The 26,168-nt window shown below is 40.9% G+C and overlaps 1 protein-coding gene across 4 annotated transcripts in view; it reads right to left on the bottom strand.

Annotated features, from left to right (window-relative positions):
- The window catches only part of arhgap20 (Rho GTPase activating protein 20), a 44,504-nt gene extending 21,012 nt beyond the window's left edge, over positions 1-23,492 (bottom strand). For 2 of the 4 annotated variants that reach the window (XM_067516383.1, XM_067516385.1), the window contains exons 1-2: positions 5,516-5,814; positions 2,268-2,353 (exon numbers count right to left, since the gene is read on the bottom strand). In XM_067516383.1, coding sequence (XP_067372484.1) covers positions 2,268-2,353; positions 5,516-5,608 — 179 coding nt within the window. In that variant the 5' untranslated portion in view covers positions 5,609-5,814. Of the gene's footprint in view, positions 1-2,267; positions 2,354-5,515; positions 5,815-23,147 lie in introns of those variants that run through there. The other 2 variants (XM_067516384.1, XM_067516382.1) reach the window with 2 other exon arrangements.
- Positions 23,493-26,168: the final 2,676 nt, after the last annotated feature.

The raw sequence follows: 26,168 nt of genomic DNA, 5'->3' as shown, positions 1-26,168 counted from the left end.
TGGCACTAGTCAAGCTCTGGTCGGCAGCTTTCCAGCCAACTCAGAGTCAGCAACCCTCCTGTCAGTGAGAAGGACCATTCTAATTGGCTGTTCAGCTTAGCGAATGAGTGCATTAGAATAGCCCACGGGCTGACCAAGTCTGTAGCGCTATTTAATTGTTATTAGAGATATTTTTATTTTTGTGGTGAGTGAGAGGATGTGAAGCCGTCGGCCTTTGTTACTCCTAGTTATGTGAAAGTTTAGAAGTAAAGCTATAGGGTGTCACCTGACATGGACAGAGGAAGCACCAGATTTCTGGGGCACTGCATCCATTTTCCAGGTGACAGGGAGCCACTATTAGTACGTAGGAGGAACCTCTGGTAGGACTGGACAAGTGACCAGTCACCAAGAGGAAATGTTTATTAGGCACACAATGTAATAGAAGAGTGACAAGAACAGAGTTGGTAAACCAGGAGCTTAAAAAGCTGTCAAACTGCACGTAGCAAAAGAATGACATGAACAGCGTGTTACGCTATGGTTACTTTTGTAAGAACACATGAGTCAGTGTGATGTTTTTTGACAAAGAGAGCAAGGTGATGAGTAAAGCACTACCAAGTAATGTTGGCCAAAGTGACTATTCCCTTACACCACATTTATAACGAAAAACAAGAAAGTTCAATAAGTTGTAATAATTCTTATATATGAAATAAATGTAGCTGTTCAATGAAATACTACTGTGGCCTTTCACCCTTACCTACTGTGGGCCACCTGAGGACTAGAGCTTCACAACTCTCCCCTGGTAACACCCCACACCCTCACCCACATATCCCCCACCATCAGCCGGACATTAATAAACACCTCACACACTCACTGACATAGAGGGTGTTGACCCCAGGCGACCCCCACTGGCTCCTACACCTCCTGAGAAGAGGTCAAAAGTCAAGGGTGACAGCTGAGTGTGTCAAGCCACGGCTCCATTTCTCCTGAGGCTTGTCATACACACACACACATGCACACACACACACACACACACACACACACACACACACACACACACACACACACAGGTCAGACTTGGATGGACTAGTACTCTGTCACTCAACGTTGTTTGTCTTTCATTCAATAGTTTGCCTTTCTTTCTCTCCCTTACTTTGCCTGCAAACAGCATATGTGAGTTGCTATTCTACTTTCTCTTGCCACACACACACACACACACACACACCCACAGCCCCAAGAGCACTGACCCCTTTAGCAGTGTGAAGTGTTTCCTTCAGCACTGGTCTAAATGGTCTAGTTTCAGTTTAGTCCAGCCTGATCCCCCTCTGCAATCACTAAAAACCACCACACATCATAAACATGTCAGACAGTCGCACCCCATCAAGTCTCAGCAACAGGCAGCTGCTGACTGGAAACAATACGTTGGCATGTAAAACCTAGATTTTGAAGCTTGAAACAGCCTTTATGGAGCCTTTTTCTAAGGGACTTCACAAAATTCTTTAAGGAACACTGATTCAATTTCATTCGCCGATTATTTGTTTCCCTTTAAACTGTTTTTCCATAACAAGTTGACGTCCTTTAAAGATTGCAGGGTGCATGAAATGGCATTTATTGTTTTTACTCTAACATACCCAGAGTTACATGAGACAAACAACTTTTCTAGTAAATAAATACCCTCCCTGGGGGATTTGTAATGGCTTGTTTCCGACCCTGTTAAAGGAAGAGGAAGGGATTTGTGTGATACGAGGGTGATGAAAAGTCTGATAGCTCTGGGAGAAGTAAGCACTTAAAACTCTTCTAAGCCATAAATGAGTCAGAAGGCCCGACCTCTTAATTCTGATGTCTAAAACAACTTTTGAGCAATGTGGGAAAAACAATCCTGTGAAAACATCTAATCTTTAAAGTCTGTTTGGGACTTTTGTTAACGTCTTATATATTAGCCTGTGGGTCAGCCTGGCTGAGAGGCTGAGAGAATGCAATGAAACACACGTACTCTGAACCTGTGAAAAAAGCCTTTACAAAGCAAGCCTACTTAATGGGCAGCACCTAAAGTAAAGCTTTAAATAGACTTAACTACATGCTGCTCAGAAAATTTGCAATTAAACTCTCTTAGTCAGGTTAAGCTCTGTGGTGTCTCTGCATCTGTAACACCATGTAATGAGTGATATTGTTGCTCTTTTGAAGAACCACAGGCTGAGACTGATATTAGCACCACAGGAGCTCTTTATTACAGAAGCAGGTTTTGTGTGTGTGTGTGTGTGTGTGTGTGTGTGTGTGTGTTTAGCTCGTACCTGGATGTGCTTCTCGATCTGGTAAGTGCTTTGCTGATCACCAGAGAAGGAGCTGACTGTCGTCTTTGAGCCAACGTCTTCATCTTCTACACAGCCAGAGAAAAGAGAGGAGAGGTGTGAGGGCAAGCACTGGCTGAATGTGATGGTCTGAACTATTTGGCGCATGATAAACTACTTGAGTAGGAGGCAAAATGGTCACAAAACAGTCAGTCAACACTGCTGCCAATGCAGCAAATGTGACAGCTGTAAAGAGAGTAAAGAGGAAGTAATGGTTAAAGATGGAGGCAGAGAGAAAAATAGGAGACAGATGGACAGAGAAGTGGATAAATATGTTGATGAGCAGTTGCACAATGTTTATAATCCTTAATTTTTTATGTTCTCAATGTAACGTCACAAAGTATAAGCTCTGTCACTGAAGTATGACAGGCATCCTCAGGCTGCCACAGCTATTTCCATGAAATTTACAGTATTCACAACATACCAAGCATGTGCACCATAAATACGCTCTTCTGCCTAAACACACTCAGTGGTTTTTCAATGTGTAGAAGGTTCGAAAATAAAAATTTATAGTAACGACAGAAATGAAGCAACGTGAGGATCAGTCCTCTCCATTAGAACTGCAGAAGGTTAAACTAGAGGCTACTGCAGCCTTCCATTAAATGTAGCTTCACGAGGCACCAGATTGAGGTCTGGGAGAAATAAAAGATGTAGCTTGATTTGACGAGTCTCCAACACTGACAAAACTGAAGTCAATCAGTGCCCTGACTGACCAGAGAACACAAACACAGTGATGAAAAGCACACACACACACATTCTATGTTGTTACAATTCTATGTTTTTAGATTCCTCACATAGCTACAACATTCCCCTGTGACAACAACCTCATTACATTTTTAACCAGTTTAACTGGGTTTCGGAACTATTTAAAACATCATACTTGAGGTTTGAGTTACATTTTCACCCGCTTTTATGTAAGTACTTTGCCAAGCTGAGTCTGCCAAGTCAGCAATCTTCCACACATATACAACATTCAAATAATAGACCTTTGTTTTACAGACACTTTATTAAAGAAAAGCTTTTGACAGCAGGATTGAAGGTTATGTGACTTGTTTGCTCTTCTGGTCGGTGTGAAGTGACTGACAGGATGCATGAACCACTCCACACTGCATAAACAAAAATACCTATGAAGATTCTTCCAAGAAAAAAAAAAAAGCTGAAAGTGCAGACATCACAGAGGAGGCAAATTAATCCTCACTCTGATATAACATAATGTGTGCGTTAAACACGCACCGATTATGCATGTTGAGTACAGCTCACAATGAATCATCAACGCTTGGACGCACCCGCCTGTGGACAAACAACTCCCACTGAAGGCAGACATGTGGACAATCTACATAATCTACATTCATGACTATTTCCTCAGTCACTCTGCCTGACAGCTCATTTCTCACAACTTCCCAAACCTGGACAATGTGCAGCAAAGTGCTTACAAAAAAAAAAAAAAAACACTACAGCAGCAACATTTGTAGATGCATGAGGTGGGATTTCACCAGGGCAATGATGAAATACCTGCAAAAACACTGAGCAGTCCAACACTAAACCACGAGTAATTGCATTCCGTTGCTCGAACGTGATGGGATGAAGAAGCTGGAAGATAATACTGTACCACAATAGTACTACTGTGACTGCAAACCATCATAACTGGTTCAGTCATTCTGTTACTGAGTTTACACCCTGAACACATCTGGGCTGGTTAGAGTATTAGTGCATGTTCTGCTCACTATGTATCTGTAAAAATATGATGAAAGCGTGCACAAAAATGCAAAAATGGGCTGTACCTTAATAAGGATTTATTTAATCGAAAGTGGGTTTTTTTTCTCATTTCATTAATAACAAGGACATCTATTTTGTTGAGGAAACAGGATCACATTAGTAAGTTCTGCATTGTGTAAACAGAGTGTTATCTGTAAAGTATTGTGAAGAAAGTGTGTTTTGAAAACGTTATTTGCAGATAAACACACTGAAGGTCAGGGTTGATTTTTCTTGTTATAGTTTATTTTGATGACCACCATTGCGGGTAATGATTTAATTTATATTTTATATTATGCTTTTTGCAGCACTTTGACAGATCTGTAGAAAAGCCCCTGCGTTGGAACTGCTCAACCTCGCCGCTCACGTCCTGCCTGCTAAAGATGCAGTTACACCTTCTAAACACACACTGAGTGGGGGGGCGCTGTTTACTATGAGTTGGATGATGGATGTTGCGCTGCTGGGAAATCACCTCTTCTCTTAGTGTCTATCAGCAAAACTGAAACAAGAACCAACTGCATAGATGTCCGCAGTGTTAAGATATTCAGAGGCGAATAATAAAATGTAAAAAGAGAAATGTATTTTTATTTGCTCCTACTACTGCTACTAATAATAATACTACTCCAAATGAAGACAAACCAGCCCTGGGGGCTTAACAGTGGAACAACCACTCCTCTGTCTCAGGAGTGACTCCTGTCAATCTGATTAACAAACCATCAGCAAATGAGCCCCTTCTGTTATTCGGTTCAGCTCAGTCTTCTACAGTATAATTCAGGACAACACAAACAAACTGAAGACCAGTAAAATGTAACACCAAAATTTGGATTTGGGCGTTTTTATTATATTATATATATATAAATATATTATTTGTAAAAAAGATGCAGTATGTAGCAGCATTTTCACAAAATAGATCCTTAATATTTCGGACTCCCATTGGACCGTGTAATCAGTGGGTCCAGGGAGTTTTTAATTAGCAAAATTCATCAAATAAGTGAAACCAGCTGACTCGTCGGATACAGAACCAAATCTAAAGGAAAACCAGCTATGAGGCACTGAGCTCACAACACCAGCGAGCAAATCACAAAATCCTACATTTGCCACATGCACAACAATCAAATGCAGATTTGAACCACTACTAGGTACAATGATCTAATAACGACACAGCACTGAAAGCAAACGACGCCGAGATTTAATAGAGGGAAACCATCTCTATTCCGTCTATAACGTTACTCTTGAAACTAGAGTAGTACTACCTGGGAGTACTAGTAGATACAGCGCATATAGTACCACGTTTCGTATAGGTGAGCTCTAATTTAAATACCAATCATCATTCTCCTTAATAAACGCGTCGGGAAACTCCGTGCGTAAAAACGCGCACAGCAGGACGCAAACCGAGTCCACGCGACAGCCCCAGTCCCCCAGAGAGACGTCGCTGGTACCTTTTTGTTGTCGGGGGGCGCCTTGATCTCTCCCGTCAGAGAGTCGGACCTGTTCTGTCCCATGGACCCCTGCTGCGGTGACATGGTTTCCATCAAGGCAGTGTAGGTCCACGGGGCCGAGCGCACCGACAGTATATTCCCATGATACGAGAGTAAGTCCAAAGTTTATCCGGTGGAGAGCAGGGCACGAGTCCGAGGGGAATCCATAATGGAGACAGGCAAAAAAAAAGCGGAGACCTGAAGCTTTATCCCTGAACGTCTGTCTCTGTCTGAGCTCTGTTTGCTCTGCGCGCTGAAACCCCCGTGCGCCTCCACTGCCTCCGTTGTTTCAAAGTGGAAACGTGCCACTTCCGGTCTGATATTTCAAAAATAAAACAAGCCTCCTGAAAACTACATCGTTGTTTTTACTTTGGTTTTTAGTTTGTTTGACGTGTGAAGTAGCAAATGTTAATCACAAATGTGAACTAGAAATAGAAATAATTACGAACTAATGTTAGCTTGTTTAAACTGCAAAATTACTTCTAGTGGTAAATTTACACTGAAATGAAACAGGCTGGCCAATATGTGATTAGTTGCAAATTTGTCAAGAAATGTGCGCCACTATAAGACATATATAGATTTATATAATAATAAAAGACAGGCGGTGCATTGTCATGGAAGTTTGTTGCTATATCTATTAGAGGGGTTTTCATTAAATTACTATGAATTAGTTACTGGCTGCATTACAGAACCGTTTAGTAGAAGTAGTAGTTTAGCCTTTTAATTTAATTTCCTTGACTTCTAATCCCAGTTTATGTGTGTTTCTCTTATGTTCTTCTGTGTTATTATCATCTGTGATATTGCAGATTTACCGTAAAGGTATTTACCGTATTTGTTTTGCCTTGGAAGAGAAAAGAGTTGTATGGACTATGTGCTCTACAGCTCTCTGATGCTGCAGCTGAACTGAGGTTTTTGAATTCCGGGATTTTCCTATTTTTATTGGACTCTCACATCTAAGTATAAGATGCTGGATGATCTCTTTGCCCTTATGTTTTGAACTCCACCCCCCTGGTCATACCCTGATCTAGTCTGCGTCTTTTTAAAGCTCACGTACCAGTTTATGGAAAGCACGCCTTGGCATAACGCGCGAGCTTCTCAGTGTACGTACAGGTCTGTGTTTTATATGTTTTCCATGTGTGGCAGTCAGTGCCTTATAGAAGCTGACTGTTCTCGTACCACAGAAGAGCAGTTTTCAGAGGGCCCAGGTTAGGTGTAAGAATGTATTCCTACGGCCAAGAATAACATGACTGATGAAGAGGAATGTCCACAGTATGTCCACACATATGATACATTAAATATTTGGCTTATAGCTACAGTTACAGTACACCTCACTGTAGGGTAACGTCCAGTGCTGGTGGGAGTGTTTACTTTTAAAAGACTGATGGTAATTGGGGAGTCCACACCTCCGTTAAGTGATTTTTTGCCAATGCAAACATGCTTCTAGGACTTGGGATTAAATCACTATGTCCACTGGTTTCACAGTTTATACTTGGTATTTGACAAGCGTAGTTGGCTGTAAATTTGCACTGCATAAATGTGTCTACCTGGCAGGGTTGTTTTCTACAACAGTCTGTTGCAAGCGATTGTCTCCTCTGCAGCCACACAAAGGTATGCAACAATTGTTATCTGCGCCCTGAAAAGTGGCATGCATTCACTGATAAGGACATTGATAGTGCTCTGCCATCCCCTTTGATCACGGCACAAGCCACATCGACAGGGAATACTTTTGACTTTTGTCTGGAGAATGGCTTCAGCTTTCTATGCAGAGAAAACTACATTCCTTCACTCTGCAAGTAAATCCTCCTTTCAGTGAGGGTCCAGTGTGGTCCAGTCATATTTGTTCTTGAAGTTGAATTGGACTTATCCGATTAAATGACTGCTTTTGTTTCCGGCTGTTTTTCAGAAGTAGCCTGTCTGGATCTAAAGCCAAGAAAATAAAATGTAAAAAAAAAATAAAGAAAAAAGAGAGAAAGAGAGAGAGAGAGAAAGAGAGAGAGCAAGAGAGAGAGGGACTAAATTGAGGGTGTGTCAGAAATGTGGTTGGAAATGCCACAGGTTGACCACGACTGCAACTGCAATGCACTGTTTTCTTTCTGCCTGCTCAGTTTGTTCCACTGTGTCACTGGAAGACGCCGGGTCCCAACAATAAAAAGTTTGTCTTGGAGTGTATTTCTTTCAGTATCCATGACAACAGCAAGACATCCCCCTGTCATAAGTTAAAGACACTTTTAACTCACCCTAATGTGTGTGTCACACACCTTGCTGTCAGATAGCAGCCAAAGATTTCTCCTCAGACTGGAAACGAGCTTGGCTGGGAATAGGAAGCCCAGAACAACAGACAGTTAATCAATAAATGTCCTTCTGAATATTATCTGACATTTCCCTTGAAGTGGCTTGAAAAGGGAATGTCTCCATCATGCCCAGGGAGCCAGGCTGTTGAAAAGTCTGAGGATGAGGACAGTCTCAACTGGGATAGCAAAACAGCTGATTCCAGGGAGAGAGTCCCAAGCTATGAAAGGAGCTGCACATTTATTCTTGTCTGCACAAGGTTGATGCACACACACACACACACACACACACACATGCACTACACATATCTATTTAAAGAGCTCTCTACCCTGCCTACCTCCTCTGAAAACAGGGAGGGTGAGCCGAGGCCACAAGGAAATGATGAACAGCATAGAGTTAATGTGACCCAAAACAGCCTCCACCAACCCAGGATGGAAGCCTCCAGCCTTTACCACCAGCACTGCTGGTGCTTCTTTAAGAAGCTCGACTTCTATGTTTCCTGGCAGAAATAAAGACCCAGTGTCTCCCTTTTCCCTGCAAAGCACAATCCAGTGGTCTCTGAGTGTAAAAATGTATGGTTGTACAAATTCTGTAAAAAAAACCCTCTGGTTAGGAAATGAATGTCTTGGGCATTCTACCAGCTTGGTTACTGTGTGAGACTGTAACACCTCAAACATTCATGTGGATGTGGCCTTAGTGTTGCATCTTATCTGTCCTGTGTCTGGCAGAATTCCTAATCAGAGACATGCCAATATCTCTCTCTATCTTGTTAGAATGATATCCCAATGAGGTCCAGGGTGGAACCCACCAAGCCCTTCATCCAAACAACAAACTACTGTAGATTAGATTTCAGTGCTTTCTGAAACAACCCATGTGAATAGATTCTGCTTCTTTAACATGTAATGAGCCAGAAAGCAAGACACGAAGGTCCGAAGTGCAGCTGTCCTGTGTTCTGTGCCCCCCCCCCCCCCTTATTTCCATCCGGTGACATGCAAAGAAGTCTGACAACTTACATACTGTAAGTCCACAAATAAACTTACAGAACATAACTGTTAATTTGTAATGACTTACACTACTTGATACAGAAAATAATCACATTAGTGTGGTTCCAATAACATTACATCATTTGTACAATTGTCCCATTATTATAATTGTTCACAGAGCGGCGGCCTCAATGCTTTCAGGTGGGGTCGAGCTACAGTCAGAGAATTTCAATGCTGAAAGTTTTGCCTTCAGTTACATATTGTAGCAATAAGTTTAGGCAACACAAATGACTCGACTAAAAATTGTGGGTCAGGGATTGAACTGAAAAATGCAACTGAAGCTTGCAAGACTTGTAATTAATCCACTCTTCTCCGCCCAGTCCACCTTCTCCTCATTTTGCCATGTTCTTTCACTATCTGGTGCCCTCTGCACAGATACAACTTGTCATGCATTGTTTTAAGTGGTTGAACAATAGACTAGTTCATTTTTTTGACTGTGTTGAGGAACCAAATTAAAACTCTATTTGGTTGTCATTTTTTGAAAGTAGTTATATGTGGTTAAGAAGCCACATAAGGGCTTTATTTTTAGTTAAATACAAAACTTTGCACAAAGCTCTTTTACTGTTTAGAGTATAATGTTGCATTAATGAGGAGCCCTGTCAGGAAATCTGAGAGTGAAGACTTGTTCACATTTCTACAGTTTTTGTCTTCTAATGCTGAGTCGATCATCCGTTTACTCCTCAGGGATTTACGGATTCAGCCTTTAAAGCCTCAGAGACAAACATCAGGGTTAGTTATAGAGAATGAGAAGGTGGAATTTTTTTGCATCGCTCTCCTCCACAGTCAGAGTGTCTCTGTCTCTTTCAGTCTGTCTAAACATTGTGGCGCTGAGAGGCCGAGGAGGATCAGGCCATGGAGACATGTGGAGGAGACAGACGGAGGCAGCCTGGGTGAACCAGACTGAGACAAAGCCTGCGGTGAGAGGGAGTGACTCAGGTGGAAGAGAGGGAGAGAAGACATCTCGATGGCATTGTGCTGGAGATGGAAATTGTGAGTTACTGTAGCAGGTCATTGCCTGAAACAGACCTGGTCGGATTTATTTGTCATTTTCAGGGATGTTTTAAGCTCTTCAAAATACCCAACAGTGGGCTTTTCATCACATCAAGGTGCCCTTAAAACAGATAATGTTTTGCCAGTTGTAAAATGCAAACTGACCCTCTGCTTGTTTCCTTCATTTTGAGCCAAACTGGGCTTTCTATTGCAGGCTCTATGACAACCACAGCTTGTTAATTATAGTTTTTGTAACTTTAAAACTGTTGGTTTTTCAGGTTTTGTATAATCTGTCATTCTGTCAGAAAAATTAAACACAGATATTTTTAGTTTGTGTAATTAACTCACTTTAAAAAAAGCATAATTTTAGCTAAGAGTTTTTTTAATCACGGAAGTTTGATTGTCTCTACATAATACATGTTGTTGAGTTTAACAGCATTAATCTACGAAAAGAACATGTTTATTCCAATTGCTGCCATTAGAACCGAAACAGCACATAAGGGTGAAACAGTAGAGTGAGAATGAACTGAGCTGAATGTGAGACAATGCAGAAACAAATGTTCAGACACAGATGTGATCATTCAGGTTTTCACTGGTCCAACTATTCCTGATGATAAACAACACACACACACAGGCAGGTGTTTAGTCAGCCAGTCAGTCAGTCAGCGAGACTGTAAGACAGAAATCAGAGAAACAGATGGTCCGTCTGTGGGTCTGATACATCTTCCATCTTATTGGTTTCTCAAGCACACACACACACACACACACTCAATGACCCCTCCTCCTCCTTCAAGACCCTATAACCCTGCTAATCTGATTAGCACAGTCTCCAGAGTGAGGGATCGTACAGAGTAGAAACGTGTGTGTGTCTGTGCTTTAATTGTTGTTGTTTTGACTGTATCAGTGATGTAAGTCACTGTGTCACTCACACAGCAGTGTGTGGCTTTGTAGTGTTGTTGAGTATATCACATAAACCTATTGCAAATATATGCAACACATAAAACATAAACACAGATCCACATACCAAAGTCCATAGATTTTTAGTGCACTATTAGTTTTTATATTATTTTGATACAGTCTAATTAGTTAAATCTGTGGTTGGTGTAGATGTGTGTGCATGCTCAGCCAAACGCGAAAGTCATTTAGAGGATGCAGCAGGACCAGTTACGTTATGGACCACACTGGTGTCAGCAGCAGGTTCAGCCAAACGGGGTTTCCGTGAGAGACTAGCAGGGGTCCTCTGTGAGCATGGGAGTTTGGATCAACCAATCAGACAGCACATGAGTTCTTAGTGGGATTTCATTGCACTCATGGGCATATGGAGTATCTGTTTCCAAACATTAAGGAGTATATTCAGATAATGTTTACATTCATTTATAAGAGAGAAACAAACAAAACAAACCACATTTGCAGAATGTGTATTGCACAATAAAATGCTAATAAAACGAAACAGCATCGAAACCTATTTTTGATTGTAAATAAAACAAAAGTGACTGTATCAAATGTTGACAAAGTGACACAATTTGATGCCAGCAATTCACACCCACCGCATGAGCTCATTTCCACAAAGTGTGGGAGTAATACTGCTATTTGAGTTATGTAAACGAGTGAGATATCTTACATCTTGACTGACACTGCCTGTCATGTGGTAGTAAACCCCACCCATATGGTGTTGCCACCAGCCTGAAATAACCATTGTAAGTAATGTGAGGTCGATTACCCAGGATGTAAATTGCCTAACTGGTCCAGTATTTCATTTCAGATGATGCTGCAGTCATGTCCCACATTAATGTCCAAATGAAGCATTAAGGCTTAATAAATTTTACTTATTAAGTGAGGTACTGAATACACTGTACAGAATTTATTTTGGCTTCTGTTTAAAACACCAATTGTACCCTGATCATTTCTATCGTAGATAAATATTTGAAAAGGTTCTGAAAAAGTTCAATAAATTTAACAGCAATCTTATCACACTTTCTCACAAGCAGCTGCCTACTTCTGTAGCGCATGCTGGAACCACAGGCTTACGATGCCGCAAACTGACCCTCAAGGCTGCATTAGCTCAACAGGAAGGAGTCACGTTTGACCTGTGTCAGTGTTTGCATAACCCTGCAACAGCACTTTGCAGCTTTATTCTTCCATTAAAAAATGAGAAAAATGCAACACGTGGGTTTGTCCAAATAGATTTGGACTATTCTTCAAATAGTTGTGTGGCAATTGTAAGCCACAAATAGAATTCATAAAGCTCATACTATGTCAGTTGATGTGCTTGATAATGTTCATCATGTTTGGATTCACTGATACACAGTTATATTGAGCCACCTCATAACTGTTAATGTCATCACTCGATTTTCAAGCTGCCAGGTATACAAATGTTTGTATACATGTTTCTGCCATTTTTAACTAGAATATAGCAGCTGATATCAGTAGACTTCTTCATCCAAACTGCAGAAAAAGTCACGTCAGCATCCAAAAGTTGTATGTTAAGGGAAAACTTGAGGTCCAAATCTCTTTGAGCAGCGGCAATAACGAGTCCATACAACGGCCGTCCTTAAATTGTCTAAGCAACATTCTTTCCCAAAGTAAATGTGGTCATGTTTGGTCCTTGCACTGTACAGAAGCCAGCAACTAAGACTTTTCCTTTGGCTGAAAATGAGGAAAAATGATCACAGGTTGAAACTAAACAGAACAGAGTGAATGTAAATAACATGAAATTGCTCACACAACAGCCCTAAAATGTCACTGACACCTCGAAGTGAGAACAGTTCAAGCAGCATCATCTTACAGATGTTGTGCTGGAGCTCATTCACCGATATTTGTAAGCTCTCTGATGTTTCCCTAAAACCTTTGAAGGATGGGCGGATTGCAGAGCAACTTCATATGCAAACATTTTAGAACAAAGAGAATTTACTGGTTGCAGAAATATGTGGATTTTTTTCTGCTTTATGTCACTGAAAACTGACATTTTGCATTCTACACTATCATTATAAGTTTATCTTGTTCTTTCTGGCCACAGTAAAAAATATTACAAATATTAATACTTTAGTCATTTATTAACATTCATGTAATCAATAAAACGGCCCCCTGCTTTCGCGCAGCCGAGGCAATAATGTCACTCCCCAGACAAATACATGCTCTTGATATATGCTCATATCCGGTCCATCTGCTAATCCCTTTGAGGGGGGTTTAGACCCCTGACCTCATCAGACCTGGCAGCAGCGTGGCATCTTGACAAGGTGAAACAAAGAAGGAGACTGGTTAGTAAACGTCACGTCCTTCAATAACTTAGTCACCCTGTCTGTCGAGCTTGTTTAGAACATTCAGAACAGCTTGTTTAGTTATATATTATTTATATCATAACAGCAAAATGTGTGCACCTGCACACATTACATGCGAGTAATGTGTGTGTCAGCAAAGCAGAAAGAAAGTTAGCCAGAATGAGTTTCTCTGGGATTCGTGACAACTCCTGCTCTCTGCTGGTGCAGTTGGACAGGCCACAGAGGAAGAAAGACTTAGCAGTAAGGTTTAGAGGAGGAGAGTAATTGTTTTTATGTACACTTCAGTCAGCAGCTTAAACAGTTTTTCACTCATGGTGTAGAAGTGTGTGTGTGAGTGTGTCAGTCTGCCAGCGCTTTTGGGCGTGCGTGCGCTGTGTTTGTGTGTATTGTGCGAGCACCGCCTGATGCGCTCACACACAGCGCCTTGTCGACGCTGTGTGTGAGCTGCTATCACTGCCAGCCACCTCTTATCGCCCCGCCAGAGGTTAAAGGTCAAGAGGTCAAAGCCTGCATTCCACCATAGGTCAGTATCATTAGTGGATGCTGAACTCAGCCGGTGGCCATGATGAAAAATGTGTGGAGAAAAATGTGTGGAGAATTACGTTTGTTGGACAGTATTTGTTTTCTGCGGCAGTGCCACATTAAAAGTGTAATCGCAGAATGAGTTTTCTAAACTGGATGATGAACCGGCAGCCAGAGGGCAAAGGTCAGAGCTGGTCAGTGGCCAACCGGAAAAGTATGTGACTGTGATTTATAACAGACAGTAGACCACAGTCAGGTTGAGGAATATTTTGATCACATTCTCAAAGCATCTTGGTTCTTTTTGACATAACATGTATGAACATCATACTGACGCATAATTATTCAGTTCATGATTGCCAATGAATGGCTGTGGGGCTGGAGGGTGTACGCCAGCTTGCAGAACTTCCTGGAACATCCCCCAGGAAAAGAAGGGCTGATCCGAGGTTGAGGGAGCGGCTTCGTAAAGTTGTAATTTGACAGAATGCTGTTCCATTGTGGCTTCACAACCCAGAAAGAACTGGGAAGGCATGGTCTGGATTTTATTAAAAGGCACGGATGCTTGTGTGTGCGTGTGTGTGTGTGTCTTAATGAAACTAGATGTCACGTCATGACTATTCTTGCCAGAAATAAACCTAGGTCTGGACCAAATATGCAATGTTGAACTTTTTCCATTTCCTAGCCACACTTAGCCTGTCATAACTTAAGAACACATCCAGGCATCCAGTGGACACATGCTTACACTCACTGACACAAACCCAAAAACTGCATGCTAATTTACACAAAATGTGTTAGCTGCACCCAGGAACATGCAACCAGTTCTCATGCTTTCTGTTTCCAGGAAACGCCTGCTGCTATATTTAAGCACACCGAAGCACTATGAAGCTGTGTGTGCTTTAATTGCTTTTTACTGCACATTTAGTCACGTGCCCTGTCAAACAAAACGTCAGAGAAACGTGCAGCAGCAGCCAATTGTAGATTATGGGGTTTTGGCCTGACTCCCTGAAAACATGCTGCTGCAAACACATTTGAATGTGTGCTGGCTGGACACCCTCCTCATAAATGACCTACTACCTCTACCCTCACTCTGAGGAAATGTTACCATCTGAAATTAGGGACAGTGGAGATTTTTTGTTTTCTCAGGGTCTTCTGTATAGAGTGATGATAAAGTCCTGAAAAATAAAGCCTCAGTCTCCAAACTGTATAACTGCAGCTTTAATGCTACTTGAAATGTTATTTAAAAATGCTGTTAAATGTTAAGCCTGCAGTTGTTTGGTTTTCTAGGAGTCCAATGACAGCAAGAGTGCAGTGAGGTACCCAACACAATAAGGTGCAAAAGTGAACAAAAGGAGTGTGCAGGAGAATTCATCAGGTGGAGCACTCAGTACAGAAGGGACAGCTAATGTTTCAACAAATCCACTCAAACCACCCTAATTACCATACAAATTCATCTCACAAGTGGTGTTTAAGGTATCTTGTCTTACAACTAGTAAGAACCTCAGATCTGTAGTGAACATTTAGCTGTCTGCTCCCATAGAGCTGAAATGTTTTGAATGACACTGCCTGAAACAAATGTGCAGTTCTCAGTTATTATCAGATATTTTTAATTTTTCAAATAATGACTAAAAAGTGAGAACAGACATTTTTTAGGTTAATAGTAAACCATTGTGTAATTTAGTTAATTAAAAAATTAGAAATTCAGAAAAAATATGTATATTACCAAGCATTTAAAACTGTGCACAAGGGGTGTGGAGGCTTCAGTTTCTTTTTGATGCTCTCTGACTCAAAATATACTCATCAGGTCAAAGTTGCATTATTTAAAGCCCATGCTACTGGCTTGGGTGGAGAGAATTTTCTTTAAAAAGTTTGACTCATGCTGTTTCAGCTGCAGGACTGTAAATGCAGCACAGTAGGAAGAAGTCACATGATTTCCTAAACAGCGCTGCACCTTAGGGTCTGTCTGATAAACAGAGTCTGACACAACAACTGTACTGCAAAACAGACACAGACAGCAGGCTGGTTCACACACACAGTGCATTTGGAAAGTTTTTTAGAAATGACTACAATTATTTTAAAGAAAGTTGAAATATCACATGTACAAAAGTCTTCAGACCCTTTGCAACAAAACTTGAAATTTATCTCAGGTGCCTCCCATTTCTCTCGATCGTTGCTGAGATGGACTGGACTGGTAACTTTAAATGATTGGACATGGTTTGGAAAGGCACACGCCCCTCTATAGAATGCCTCACAGTTGACAATGGATACTGTATCAGAGCAGAGGTTGAGGTCAAAGGAACTGTCTGCCGAGCTCAAAGACAGGATTATTGCAAAGCACAGATCTGGGGAAGGCGACAAAAAATGTTCTGCTGAAGAAAGATGAATGTAAGAAGTTTGGCACAGCCAGGACTCTTCCAAGAGCTGATCCCCCAGCCAAATTGCGCAATCGGGTGTGAGAAGAGCCTTAGTAAAAGAGGAGACCAGGGACCCTATGGTCACTCCGGCTGAGCTTCGGAGATCCTAGGTGGAGATGGGACAAAGTGCACATCAATCACAGCAGCCCTCTACCGATCTGGGCTTTATTGATGAGTGGTTAGACGGAAGCCTCCCCTATGTCCAGACACATGAAAGCCCACTTGGATTTTTGCATAAAAGCACCTAAAGGACACTTAGACTGTGAGGAACAAGGACTCAGAACCATAGACTAGGCTGGTGATTCACCTTCCAACATGACAATAATCCTAAAAACACAGTCAGGACAACACAGGAGCAGCTTAGGAACAACTCTGTGAATGTCCTACAGTGGCCTAGCCAGAGTCCGGACTTGAATCTTATGGATCTCTAGAGAGACCTGAAAATGGCTGTCCACTGACAGCCCCCATCCAATCTCACTGAGCTTGAGAGGATTTGCAAAGAAGAATGGCAGAAAATCCCTCAATCCAGGTGTGCAAAGCTTGTTGCTTCATACCCCAAAAGACTCGAGGCTGTAACTGCTGCCAAAGGTGAGTAAAGGGTCTGCATACTGATGAAAATGTGAGATTTCAGTTTGTTTGTTTTTTTACAATATGTTTCACATATTGTGGTTCCTGTGGTCATTCGGAGTATTACAAGTGTGTATAAAGGGTTCAAAATATCTTTAGTTTACAGAATGTAAACTGAAGCTTAGCTTTTGTAATTGGTGCTATTTTATTTTTGTATTCAACCGTGATCTGTATCAGTGCTCATGCTAACCATCCGCAGTTCCTCTGCTTTTGTTTGTCTGAAAAAAAATGAGGAATGCGTTTGAGGAATTTTTCTCAGGATAGTGCTTCCAGGCAGTGAGTGGTTGGAACAGCAATGACAGTTCTTCATTCATTATTGTGCTATTTCAGTCAGTCATAAGAAAAGAAGTTTAACAAAATTATTTCAGGAAAAATGTATTTAGTTTAAATGTTTTTTTATTTATTGCAGCTAAATAAACAAACCAGTGTGTATTTTTTTTTTTCTTTCTTAAGCACAGTTTTTAGCTAAGCGGAGTATTAAGGGCAGTTTTGTTGGGTTTCTAAACCTCTCTTGCAGCCATTGTTTTGCATTTTTAAAAACACTCTTTACTCCCAGGAACTTCCAACTTCCTTTTTTATGAGCAAATTCAACAGAAATAAAGCAGGAAGTTGTGCAACTAGTGGGGAGGGACAGCGAATGTTTTTGTGCGATTATTTGACAATGGACATATGGACAGTTCAGCTTAGTTCCTGGCAGCTGGCCATACGAAGACACACACACAATCACACACGCACACACACACATTCAGAGGCAAATGTAAACATTCACATACATCATTACAGTCTGTCATGCCATTGCAGAGGTTCAGCTCTGGTGAAGGTGAAACCTTGGCATCATATAATAAGGTCTTAGCTAAAAATGACTGTGATTAACTGAGTGGCATGTCTGTTTTCATCAGCTCTCTCTGTCTGTCTATTTCTCTCTGCTTCTTCGTCACCAAGCAACCCTACATCTCTCTCAATCAGCATGTGGAGAGCCGCAATCTTCTTTTGCGACGTCGCCACCTCCTAGAATCTTATCTGCTAGAAAGCACTCTGCAAGATAAATGTCACTTTTGTTTCTGTTCTGCAAACTGGATAAAAGGAGAAATATGGGATTTGCAACGTTGTCCGAATGTGAAATATTCAGTGTTGTCACATTTTGAAAATCTGTTTATGCTTTATATGTTTAAGGGACCATTGTGCAAGACACATGCGACTGACACAGCAGAATGCGTTTGGTGTTGGTGATTGAAATTATGATAAGTTGAAGGTGCAAGTGCAGCATTTGTTCTTGTTAATATAACCAACAGAAGTATGTTAGTTAACAGTCAATTTTGTTTATGAAAAAGACCTAAACTGCACCAAAAAACTTTAACAGAAATGGTTACAAGGTGAGGAGACAAACGGACTTAATACAGTCCATAATCTGTAATGATCAGACGATGTCCTGCAAGGAGACTGTCTTCTGGAGCTACATTGTGATACTACTCTGACAGAGTTTGAAAGGGCTGACAGCAACATAGAATGAGGTGGGGAATCAAAAAGAGCATAATTCTCCTTCCCATAAAAACAAGGCAACAAATATCTATTTATTAATTTCTGTCCTTTCTGCATCAACATTGCAGCACATCTTCGGTGAGTGTTCTTAAAAGTCTTCCTGTCAGCAGAACTATTAACCACAACTTCTATCTGCAGCAACTCTAACCATCGACCACATCTAAAATCAGCAGCTTCTGTATCTGTCTCTCTACAGCCTTGAGCATCATCAGGACAGTGGCATTCGGGTTACAACAGAGGTGATTGGAGGGTTGTGTGTCTGATGGAGATGCAGAGAGCATTAGAGAGAGAATTATCTGGCACAACAACGACTAGCAGATGTCAGCTGGTATTATATAGAGTTCAAAACAATACAGTTCTGCACCCACACAGGAAGCTATATGTGATATCAGAAAGCATGCAGTTCTCATCTTCACACTGTGAATATCACATCTGTTTTATGTATTAAAGCATTGAGCAACTAAATGTTCTTGATGAGTTCTGTTCTTTTAATGAACCCTTGGACATTTGTAATGGCATTGTAAGTTAACCCAACAGAGAAATCTAGTGAGACAAGCAATACTGACATTCAGGAACAGTAACACTCTTATCTGCGAAAGTGAGATGTGAAAGCCAGATAACTGTATATTAAACCAGTAATAATTACAAAACCTGAATTGATAATGTTGTTGTACTTTTCTGTAGCAACAAAGAAATGTAGAGGTTTCCAAACCCATGCTGCTGTGTTAATCCCGTTTCTCTCCCGTGTCATCTTTTCCCTGATATTTCCAATGCCAGATCACGTAAAGGCTCAGTGAAAAATCACATAAAAGGACTCACAGAAACGTTCACACACAGGGTTTATACATATGTGTATGGACTTGATTAAAACAGACCCATGCTCAATTTTGTTGGGAACAGTTTGGACAACATCCTCCCCAGCAGAGCTCCCAGGCTCCCAGGCTCTCTGCTGATAGGACAACAGTGTTGCTTTGTAGTGTTGCTATAGAAACACAGCGAGTGACATTATGTTTGACCACATGTTTACGTTCTTTAGTCACCACCCTGTACTTATCTTCTATAAAAATTTTTTACAACTGAACAATTCTTGAGTGCAGAGCAGATTGTGGTCCAAGTACACATGGACCATATGCTCCAAGCACATGTCTCTCGTTTCCACTATATTCATTGTTCTGCTTTGAATGACAAGGTGTTTTCACTCATCAAGCCCCGGCCCACCAAACTTGTCAAATGTTGCTTTTAAGGGTTTTATCATTTAAGAATCTTCATCCTGCAGGACTCATATCGTAAAGCGCATGTCATTAAATTAATCAGCTGGAATCTGAAACAGAAAAGTGGAGTGTATCTAATCTGGCCAGACTGTTCTCATTGCCTTAAAGGATGCAGCAGCAGAGGGAGCTACCTCTCTCATTCCAGCTTTAAAACCTGTGATGATGGCCAAAGCCTGCAAGATGCCATCTCATCAAAAAATTTATCCCCTTTTCTCCTTCAATCTTTCCCTTTTTTTCATCTTCTAACTTGTCCTCTTCTCTTTCTACCAATCGTTTTCTGCTCCTCTCCTCTCTAAATCTAATTTTACTCCCAGCTACCCCAACCTGAAAAAAAGGGTCACTGGGTCATAATCCTTTCTCTTACAGCTCCCCTAATACCGCCTGCCGCCACCCAAGTGTCTTTGACTTCACGACCTGCCATGTCACGACAACTTTATGAAGCTGAGGAGAGGTAATGATGCCGGATGTTGAATCAAAAGCTGACAGACAACGAATAACCCTTAGTAGATTAGGAGACAGTCCTCAGATGTGAAATTGATCTTTGGTTTTAAAACAGGTGGTTTCTTCTTTGATCTCTGTGTGTAAAGTCACACAGAGATCTAGGAGTGAATACCAGAGCTTTATGTTTCTGGGGACAGGGACAGTCTCATCTTTTGTCTAAGCAAGTCCACATAAAGGCCAAATTCCAGGTAGAGTCACAGCAAATTGTCTTTTGATAACATGTCAAGTCCTAAAATCCAAGTCAAACCTAAAATCTGGTATGACAGGTCTAAATCAAGTATCAAGTAAAGTTTTAAGTCTTTAAGTTTTAAGCACCCTTTGCCTGATATCTAAAGGTCTCATTTTCTATTATGCATATATTTAATATAATATAACTTTAATAATACACTACACTAAGGGAACTAAAGGTGTGTGAGTGTATGTGTGTGTGAGCATGGCAAATTCAGAGTTTGATGCCTGCAACACACTCAAATAAGGTTTGAAAGTTCATACAATTTTGGAATTTCAGCATTCTGGATAATTCAGGAATGATCAGGTTCATTGGTAATGCAAAGAGTGATCGAGAGTCACCACTTTGTGCAAACGCTGTTAGATTTTAGGTCCTTCCTGCCGTGCATAATATTGTGAATAAAACACACCATACCACCATGGAAATGATTTAAAATATTCTGCAAAAGTAATTAGTAATGACTTAATTTCACATTGGTAAGAACAAATTCATGCATTTGTCCAATCTCTTAATAGTAATGCTTTATCTTTATCCGCTAGTTTTTTTGAACAAAGAACCAGTGGTCTCACTCAAACAAAAAAACTGCATTCCTCTGGTTCTGTCCAGTCTGTGCGGCACCTCACATGATGCCACCTGACTTTCTACTGTACACACACTCACACACGCACTTCTAAACTCCTGTAAACCTAATTTTTAGTGTGCGTGCACATAATACAGCAAAAGGTAGATTGAACTACCAGCATAAAAACAGAAAGACCAACTTATTTCACAGCAGCCAGAGTCAGAAGAAAAAAAGGAAAAGGACACATAACATATTATTACACATGACTCCTCTCACACTGACAGTCCATATACTGTATGCTAATAAAACTGAAGTGTAGGGGAGATTACTGAAAACAGTCTATATGGCTTATGTAAATTGATAACAATATAGGATCCGCTCGCCTTGGAAGGATTTCATGTTTATGATTTATAAAAGGTAAGACAGGCTCATAAATATCACAAGCAGCATTTAAATGTGATGATACACACAGGAGCATTTTCCTGCCCAGTGTTTCCTTTTAAAGAAATTCAGTCTGACAATTGCAGTAAAGTTGCCTGAGCAGTCAAAGTGTCTGCTGCCAGACCTGATCATGAGCAGGCCTCCTTCAGAAGGAGCTAAAGTCTAGTCCCAATCACCTCTTTTCTTGCCAAAAATGTGCCTCAAACATCAGGCATCACGTTATTAACAATGAACAGCTTCAGCAGTGTATCCGACTGTCATGAAGCATTTCAACAACAATGTATTCAGTTAATTATAAAATGCTGTACAGCTCAAGTGCACAGTTTCTTATTGGTTGGTTGACTGCTAACAGCCTTACATACCATGTGGGGCACTTCTCTATTTGTGTCCAAAACACTGTCTTTACAGTAGCTTCTGCCTTTGATGACAAGCCCGCGAGGACAAAATTACCAAACACAAAGTAGGAATGTCTAGAAAAGTCTACATAGGGTTACATAGTGTGTCAACACAAAAGATTTATATACATGGTTATATTTTTAATTTCTAAGATGATAATGATGATAGACTGGCAACAGATGATAGACTGTACCGTTGCTGGTTACAGCTGGAACAGGCTGCAGCAGCCCCCCTGACCCAAATAGGATAAGCGGTGACAGGAAATGGATGGATGGATAGAAAAAGAAATAGTAATATATGCACATTGTTACTTACCCGACTAAATCCATACAGCGTTTTCCCCTCACAGATGCACAGAACTGTTGCACAACTGACCTCAGACTCTGAGGTCTTTAACTCAAAGCAGAGCTGGGTCAAAAACATTCAGTTCAGCTGTGTCACCAGCTAAAGCAATGTGAGACTTTCCAATCACACACGAATCTCACAGAAAAGTGGTGTTAACAACAGTTCAGCTTATCCTGCTAAATGCCACAGACATTATGAGTACTTCCCTTGAATGGCAGAGATTTGTATTGACAGAAAAACACACCCGGTTTATGACACATGGTTTGAGCGCACATGAACCTGTGGTCCACTTTGTGCTGTGTACATGTTTCTAACTCGTGCAACTTCTGTGTCAAAAACTATTACGTATCTAATTACAAGTTTATTCATGGAGGTTTTTGCTTTGGAATTATCGTTATCATTATTAAGGTGATGACAAACAATGAAACCATTTATATTTCAATAATTGGATATACATTTGAGATACTGCTAAAAAATATATACTAGCAAATTAAAATACTAATGCTAGTATTACAAAATAAATTTTAGCCATATGTTTAGGTTAATCTACAGTACACAATGTGCACTCAATTATACACTCAAATGCCATTTTCATCAGTAAGCTCAGTAGGCTGTTGTCACGATCGTCACCACGGTTACAATACTAAACACTGACTACGCAAGCTTTATTCATGAAATAGGTTTAAATGCAAAACATTGGGCAGGCTGTGGTTGGGGAGGAAGAGTGGGTTGTCCTCCAAATGCAGGGTTAGCAGGTTGAACCTCGGCTCATCCTAAATGTCACTGGGCAGGACACTGAGTTGCCTTGTTGTGTTAACTAACCTACTTGTAAATTGCATTAGTATCTACTAATACACGGTACTGGTTGGTGTGTTAACCTCGTCTGGACCATAATTAAAGGACTGACAACAACTCATAATAGCTATTGATAAAAATGAAAGTCTTATTTACTTAGTTACTTACTTAATGAACACATCCTGCTTTATGCCTTTAAACTGATCTGGGATATTAATATACTGTGACTTTCTACGCAAAATATACATTGCTCATTTTGGGATACACCTCCCTTTTCCCTCGATACTCCAGCACTTTAATCACAAGTAGACCTATCTTTCAACTTTAACAGCAACAAAAAAGCAAAAGAAAACTTACCTTGATGTTGTAAAACTCCACACAGCTCCCAGCCCTGCTCCTGGCAGTGTCAAATTGCTCATCCTCCATCACTAACATATCCATGATCTGCAATCTCTGTCCCCCTGCTGCCATTGTGCAGGGCTGTGGATGCAACTTTTGATGTGCCTCGTCAGTCCAGTTGAGTTTTAATGTTCCTGGGGTCCTTAGGTCTTAGGTTCAGATCTTTCCGTCACACCTGCAGCTATTTTGATCCATCAAGAGAAAGGCAGAATAAGAGAACCTCCATTCACACAGAAACAAACGGGTAATTAACAGGCAAAACGCAGCAACCGAATCTCAACTCAGCACACTCTCCACTGTCTCTTCTTCTGCCTGTCTGGCTGGTGGGGCGGTCATCCCCCACCCCCTCTCACTCCCCAGTCATTCCCCGCCAGGACAAGCTTGTCTGGTCCCATTGGCTAGTCAGGTGGAATGGGGCAAACAGGGGGAGCTGTTGAGGCCAAAAGGAGGAGGAGAGGTGTAGGGGAGGTAAGAAGGGCTGACAGCGTCCTCCACACTGTCACGACAGGGAGGATGAAGAATGAAGAAAATGATCAGTGTGACTGTCTGTTATGGGTAACACGTGGGTCATGTGAAGCAAACTTGAAATACTTTTTCAGCAGGCTTAATTTCACCTCCTCTTGAACTCTGAGACTAAACAAAACAACAGTTACAGACGGAGACAGGGACAGTTCATGAGAATCAACTGCAGTATGACACACTATAATAAAAGAAAACGCAAATAACAAGAGGGAAACTCAGAAACAGAAAGCCCAAATCAGCCAGACAAACTGAGATCAGTGGGAAGATAAACATTAGTCTGTGTGTGTGTGTGTGTGTGTGTGTGTCAGTGTCACTCCGTCCTCCTCCCGCAGACACATACTGCACTATACTGGGGTCATTCACCGCCACCCACCGCTGCACCAGTAGCCTTTGCTATCCAAATGCACTGTGCCATTGTGTTGAGCCATGTAGCTTTGTGTGGTGGGACAAACATACACACACAAGTTTGAATAGGGAAATAGTACAGTATCTCTACCCACTGTTTTCCTCATGTGTTATTATCTGTGCGTGATGTGTCTCTGTCTGTGTCTCTGAAGCTGGTAATACTAATGCATAGGAGTGTGTTTCTTTGCTACTATTTAAACATTTTGAGGAACAGGTTTTAAATAACATGAGGGAGTAAATATGTTTGGTGCAGATTTTCATTTCTTCTTGCATGACTTGGTTTTAGGGTTCAGTTCAGTTTAAAATGTAAAGTTTAAGAAGAGTGATAAATAAATAAAGGTAAATAAAGTGTAAAGGGACAGTTTTGCATCAGTTCTTACATCAAAAGGGCTCAAAATAGGTTTCACAAAGATGAGAAACTAGAGCTGGAGTGAGAAGTTTTAACCCTGTCTACTTTCTCAGCCCCTCAAACTTGTCGAATCGCTGTTTTTCAAGTGGACATGAATGTTGTCAGAGGCACAGTAGGTTTTTCACACTTATACTGAATTAAAGTTAAAGTTAAAGAGTTTCAAAGCACCAATAGGCAAGTTGCACTGCTGCACATCCAGTCCTAATACAGTCAGCTATTATCCCCCAACTTTTATAATTTGTCATTGTGTAGCTTAGTGGGTCATTATCGTTCCAAATTAAAATACACAAGAGAGGCTTTTGTGAGGGTCCATTGTGCTCACATTACTCAAACTGTGCCTTTAAACATGCATCACACCTTTGCAGAGCTTTCTCTGTGTGTTAATCAGTGTCCATGTCGGCCTCGTAACTGACACCGTCATCACGTAGACATAGCATGACAGACTCTCCACCTCTCCTGGAAGATGAGGACATAAGATACCTGCTGAAAGCCTTATAGCCTCCACTCTGAGATCGTTTTAATGTCTTCCATCACATCCAAGGGGAGAAAGGAAGCCTGGAGAAAGAGAGACAGAGAGACAGGATGACAACATGATAGCCCATTACAGTCGTCTAATAAAACCTAGAGCAGGTGAGGGATTATGAGGGAATAGGTTATAGTTTTACTCCTGCGTGACTTTTATCCTTTATGATCTAAACGCAGTGTTTGTCCACATCCTTACATGCTAAAAAATGGAGGTAGCTGAAATTCTTAATAAGTTCTGAAGACCTTTTGATACAGTTGTGGGTTCATTTAGATGCAAAAATATGAGTGATTAAAATAAGTGATTATTTTAATGAATGACAAGACAGACCAAATTACATTATCTACAAGACACAAAAGTGTCAGGCTCAGTTCAAGTGCTTCCATGTGACAGGACAATAAGAACCTTAAATATTTTTCCCCTTTAAATGTTGTATGCATTTTGCCAGGGGCATGGAAATCAAACATTTGGTTTGAATCCAAAACCTTGTGCCTTCAATATGTTTAACACCTTTGTTATTGGCTCAGTTTCTTTGTCCTTAGTTCAAGTTATCACATGATAAAATACTAACACTCGAGACTAAGACTTAGTGAACATCACACATTATAAATACTTTACCCCAGCATGGAAACAGTGGTGACAAATCATTTTAGCATTAAGCTTGAGCACAACTATATGTAAATACATTCCAATCGATTCCTGGAAAACATTAGTTTGTTCTCTCTTTTCTATTTCTCAACCAGCTTTTGGCTCAGACCCTTTGGCTCCCAAAGATGAAATGTAACGTCAAACCACAGACATAAACACACACAGAATTATGATTTCTAAAACACCTTGGTGCCGGTCCCAAGCCTGGATAAAATGGGAGGGCTGCGGCAGGAGGGGCATTCGCCGTAAAAAACACATGCCGAATCAACATGCGGAAAATGTTCTGCTGTGGTGACCCCTGAATCCTGCGTTTTCTGCATCCCAACCCAATATTCTACCCATTGATCCACCAGGCCCCCTAGAAACAACAAAAACAATAAACAGTATTTTCTAATAAACCTCTAATTCTAATTGCAGCCCATAGACAGAGGGCAAAACTGAAGTAATATTCTTGCTTTCTTTTTATTTTAAG

This window comes from Channa argus, chromosome 9 (genome assembly GCF_033026475.1).
Source record: "Channa argus isolate prfri chromosome 9, Channa argus male v1.0, whole genome shotgun sequence".
NCBI classification, from domain to species: Eukaryota; Metazoa; Chordata; class Actinopteri; order Anabantiformes; family Channidae; genus Channa; species Channa argus.
This window is presented reverse-complemented; position numbering and strand designations above follow the sequence as displayed.